General features: G+C 34.4%; 1 protein-coding gene across 1 annotated transcript in view; it reads left to right on the top strand.

Annotated features, from left to right (window-relative positions):
* Positions 1-5,416, top strand: part of KIF15 (kinesin family member 15) — a 38,252-nt gene extending 32,836 nt beyond the window's left edge. Inside the window, exons 31-35 of the mRNA XM_026085822.1 lie at positions 521-587; positions 1,200-1,237; positions 2,980-3,145; positions 3,589-3,720; positions 4,034-5,416. Of these exons, the coding sequence (XP_025941607.1) occupies positions 521-587; positions 1,200-1,237; positions 2,980-3,145; positions 3,589-3,720; positions 4,034-4,120 (490 nt within the window). The 3' untranslated portion in view covers positions 4,121-5,416. The remainder of the gene's footprint in view (positions 1-520; positions 588-1,199; positions 1,238-2,979; positions 3,146-3,588; positions 3,721-4,033) is intronic.
* The last annotated feature ends 66 nt before the right edge of the window (positions 5,417-5,482 follow it).

Below are 5,482 nucleotides of genomic sequence, written 5' to 3'. Positions count from 1 at the left end.
GGTTTGGTTTTTTATTTGGTTTGGTTTTTTATTTGGTTTGGTGTTTGCTTACTTCTACCTGCAGTGATGTTTATTAAAAATTAAAAAAACAGTTTCCAAGTCTTCTGAATGCAAAAATCTTTTATCCTCTTAACTTGGCAAGATCACTGAGCAAAGATCTTGTAGGATGGAGTTGCTTTCTGCAGTCTATGTGCAAGTGTACACTGTCAGTAAAACATTTACCTCAGTCCTGAAGTTATCTACCACACAGTTGCATGGTTATTATAATTTTTTTCCAAATGATCTTTTCACTGAAACATTAATTTCTCTATACTTATGCTCTACCAAAGGAAAATGTGGTACTTCTAGAATATTAAAGTTAAAACCCTTGCAGAGTTGTTTTATGATGTTCAGTATTCTGAATCTGAACGTGCATCAAGACAGTTGCATGCATTACAAGTTTAATCTGGAGAAGCCGTTGTTTTTATGACTGGTTTCTTATGTATGTGCAAAACTTTCCTCATATTCTTGGGTTTCCTAGTGATCAGAAATATTCTGATGTTCAACACCTCAAAGAGAAGGAGATTGCTGAAGAACGACTGGCCAAGGTATGTCACTTTTCGTGTAGTATTCAGCTTTTGTTTCCCTGCTGGGAAGTATTACTCATCATGTTTTCTTCTGTTTTGTGTCAGTGAAACGAGCACTGGTTACTAGTGAATTCTAATAGACACAGAACTTGATACTAATCTCTTATGGTATCTACCCTGGTCTAACTCCACTGAACTGGGTGTCAAATTCACAGAACAGTAAGCAAAATGAGATTCAGATCAGTAGATCTGATTTATCGCCAATGGGTTAAAAAGCAAAGATTATGTCACTTGCTAATATCAAGACTTCTGCCGAAAGGAGGTTAATGTTGTGGTTTCATGGATTTCCAAGACAGAAGAATGCCCCGGTGAAAGCTTCAGTGGCTGGCTGTTTATTTATGGGCAGAGACATTGATGTGGGTCATCTGTGCTGGCATGAAGCAAAAATATATGCATATAACAAGGAGATTAACTTAGAGTGAATGTTAGAGATGTGAGTTATTAGGTAGTAGGATTATTTTGGTGGTATCTGAAATTAAGATACTTGGCATCAAGTAAGGGGCAGAAATCATTTTAAGTATATGTATATATTTTAAATATTAAGAATGTAATTTATATTTTGAACTTTTACAGAATAAAGCAATGGAGGAGATGCTGAAAATCAAAGCAGAGTAAGTTTAATATTTCTCACTGAGTTGGAGACTTGTATTAAACTCATTAACACCAAAAACATGTAGTTTGAATTGGATTCAATTCAAAGTATTTGGAATTCAAGTAACTGGAAGTTGAGATCTGAATTTGTAAGAGACAGTGTGGAAATAATGTTTATACTTTTGAAAGAAACATCCAGTTTTTACCATCTTTCATCAGTAGGTGGTAGTAGTACCTCTGACTAATTTGCTGCAAGAGTAGTAATTTATGAGGAAAATACTCTGAAATAGGTGGAACTATAGAAAAGCTTAGCTTGGAAGGGACTTCATGGGACTGTGTAAAATTATCTACAGCATAGGGCTTTGAATTTTTATATGCAGTGACTTTTAAGGATGTTCCTTTTCAAGTTAAATTGAAATAGTGTTCATTTCTTTCCGTTATAAAATATTTAAGATAGTAGTAGTAACTTAAAATCTAATTCTTTGGTTTTTATGCTGTTTGCTTAATTTTTTTTTGAATTTCASCTCAAATAATGAAAACTGTTTATTATTAGAGTATCCTTAGATTGTATTTGGGCTATCATCCAAGAAGTCCTGGAAATTCAAGTGTTCTGCACATTGGATGGATAGTATCCAGGAAATAATATAATGAGTTAGTAGATAAAAATTAATTTGAAAACTTTGCTCCTGTTGTTCTTTCCCCAATCTATATTGCTTCRGAGATTCATGTTGTGGCCGAATTTCCTAATATTTGGGTTATTTGCATTTAATGGCATGCTTTCTATATAAATAACTCCTTTAAGGATGAAATTTTTTTTATGAATATGGTCATTTCAAAAGGATTTCATTCTAAATGTTCCAGGAGTTCTAATCTTGATTAGGGCTTATTTTGTTTTTAATGCATTGCATTTTCATATCTGGTCATGTTGGCATGTATTCATGTCTGACATTGTAATACTCTAAGGAATGTATATTTTTAAATGTCTCACACGAACAAACAACATACAGAGAGGAAAAATGGGGKTTTTTTTGTCATCAAGGAAAAGTGTTGACAAATGTGTAGCAAATAAATACTCATTTCCTACAGTTGGTTTTAAACCTCAGGCTTTAGGGAAACAAAAATGAGAACAAAAATATTTTAATTTATGCCATACTTGAGAATAGACAAACCTACTAAAGTTCTCACTATCAGTAGAAATGCTGCTAAATTTGATGACACAGTTTAATATTCTGTGATCCTGATAGGATTAAACCATTTTCAGCAGATGTGGCATTTTTCTGAAGTGGTGGTCCTTGTCCTGTCCTCAGGCCAAACAAGCTCAGACCCCCTCTGAGCTATTCAGAGATGTTTCTCAGCAAAATTGCTATTAGGGAAAAGCCATATACAAACAAGCAGTCAAAACTGGGAAGGTCTTCATAAAAGCAGTGGAGTTCATCTGGTAGATTTACCAGTGTTAGGTGAACTCCAAGGGTCCCCTTAGGCTAAGTTTCTATTTTCTGTTTTATGAGTGGAGTTGTACRTCCTGGGTTGGAAACAGCATGCTTCCCAGAGGAGGAGCAGCTCCAAAACACTGGCTAGTTAGAGATAACAGCTGGGAAGCGGTATGTACGCTCTTCTTCTGTTAGCGCTGGATTCTACGGAAAAGAAATTGTGTCAAAAAGATCTTTTTTAGAGTCTGCCTTGATGTCCAAGGCTGACATAATTCAGTCGTATGCCATTTATTTTGGTTTTTTAATATTTTGTGATGCTTTTATATTGGCAGGTTAGAAGAGATCAAAAATACCCTCAAAATCAAAGAGAATACCTGTCTCGAAATGACTCTGGAGATAGAACGAACAAGAGCTTTGGAGCTGAAAGCATTTCATGAAAAAGAAGAAATTAGATCAAAACTRGAGGAAACATATGAAGAGAGAGACAGAATTGGAAAGGTTATAAATGTGTATTTTTTTTTGTTGTTAACTTTACAGTGGAATCATATTCAGTGGAGGTAGAGCTGTTGCTAGTTGGYTGATATTGTGAAATAATTAGCAATCGAAGACTGACTCTGAAAATGTTTTGTCTTACCATTTAGTTACATTTACAATGGTATTTCCTGGTGTTCTGGTAAAACACTARTGGAATTTTGGGTACAGAAATCACTGCTGCAATTCATAATAAAAAATCAAATGATGCATTTGTCTTTTAGAGAGATCTGATGTAGTACCTAAAAAGGCCAGTGACAAATATATATTGCCTGACTGAACCAACTCTTAAGTCGTACATTACAACAAATTTAAATGGCAGTGTTAATCAGTTCAAAAGAAACTATTTCTTCTGGAAGGAGAAGGGAGGGTTAAAGTCAAGGTATACATAATGTATTTATTAATTACAGGAAATGGACTTGCTGAGGAAGCAAGTGGAATCTCTTGCTGAGGAGAATGGGAAATTGCTAGGTCATAAAAATCTAAACCAGAAGATTCAGTATCTTGTGAAAATGAAGAAAGATTATGCTAAACTTACTGAGGTGAGTTTCAGAGAGTAGAATTCAAATGAAATAATGGTCTGATGTAGAAGAAAGCTGAGCTTTGATAATGGAAACTAGAATTCTTCTTCTGTTTAAGAGTTATTGATACCTCTATTATATGCAACTGCATGGTTCATGACTGGTCTGTCTTCTCACAGACATTTAAAAAAAATCCCACTCGACTTCCTCAAGTATATAGTGTTTCAAACACTTGAGCAAGTGTAGCTATCACTTACTTTGAAATCTGAAAGAAATGAGTGCAGCTTCCTTAATACCTATATAGTTCTAAATACTTTTTTTTTCTGCTTTACAGGAGACTGAAAAACTACGTGTTGAAATTTCTTTTTTGAAAGAAACTAAAAAATGTGATGTATGTAGAAGTCATGATCAGCTACAATGACACAAAACTGCAAAACCACATTTTTAAAGTACACAGAATAAGAACAAACCAGTTGTCAGACTTGGCTTTTGCTGTTAGTCCCAGAATGTTATCAGCTATACTCAGAATAATTAAGTATTTTAGTTCCTGGATGTTTTGCTGGTAGTAACTTTTAGTGAAGAATTCTACTCCAGCTAAGTGCACAGCTTTCATTGATATTGTAACACCTTCTTATTGAAGGGGCTCTATAATTTTTACGCAAACTGATTTTGTACAGGTGCTGGAAGAGACTTCCTTGAAAATTTTATGCCTTGCCAAGGAAAAGCTTTCTTACAGGAACATCTCTGAACTCTTGTTTCTTTTCGTGCCTGAATTCAGGTTCATGTCTCTTCTGAAATGCTACTTTTTTTCACCTTAGCTGAATTTATAAGAGCACAATTTCTTTGTGATTTTTAGCAAAATTTACAATGTTTGCACTGGGTTGAAATTAACTTGTCAAACCTATGAACTCATTAATACTCATGGATTGCTTAAAAATATTTTTCATGTTGATGTTTGTTCAGTAAAGTAGGAAGGTCATTTTAATAGATTTGTAAATAGTACTATAAATATCTTGTGGCATTGTATTTCTCTTACTCTAGTTGAAATTAAAATGCTTTGCAAAATTGTTTTTTTCCCCCCTACTGTAAATTTACAGCAGACTTCTATAATAGCCTTGTGGAAAATAACTTTATAAGCATTTTGTAACCATTTTCTTAGCAAACAAAAGATCTTATTTCTTAACAGTTCTGAAGATACACAAAACATTTTTAAAGGTGCAGTACAATCTCATTAAGTCACACTAAAGATATGGAGGTTTATTGCAAGTAACTGGAACTTTTATTAGCAGAACACAGAACATTATATAGCAATATCAAACACTTGTAGCGGGATTTTTAGGGTTTTTTTTTTTGATACAGTCAGTAATCCCATCATTCTATTTTTGACTCCTTCGTTTCCTTTTGCTCCATCATTTAGTAGTACTGTACAAAGATGTGTGTCAGTTAAAGGGCAGGATACCTAGTGAGTTTGTTCTGTACTTGACTGTTGAGAACCAAATTTTTCCCCCAACTGATCTATGGATTTTTAAAGTCGCATAGTGCTGCAGACTTGTTTCTACCTGAACTTTGGTCTGAAGCATCAAAGTTTAAAACTGAGCTTAAATTGAAGAGTTTGAACATCAGAAGTGGGAAGAAGTTAGAAGGCTAGTGCAGACAGCAGGCGGCTGGGGGCTGTTTTGGACCACAAGCCCCTTGTTGTGCCCTGTGGGCAGTGTTACACTGTTACCTTTTTCTTTAGTTTAATAAATGTCTTTGTATATAAAGGAAGACTGCATGGGTGGTT

Source organism: Apteryx rowi, unplaced genomic scaffold (assembly GCF_003343035.1).
Source record: "Apteryx rowi isolate R43461 unplaced genomic scaffold, aptRow1 scaffold_678, whole genome shotgun sequence".
NCBI lineage: Eukaryota > Metazoa > Chordata > Aves > Apterygiformes > Apterygidae > Apteryx > Apteryx rowi.
The sequence above is the reverse complement of the archived record's forward strand: the minus strand, read 5'-3'. Positions and strand labels throughout refer to the sequence as shown.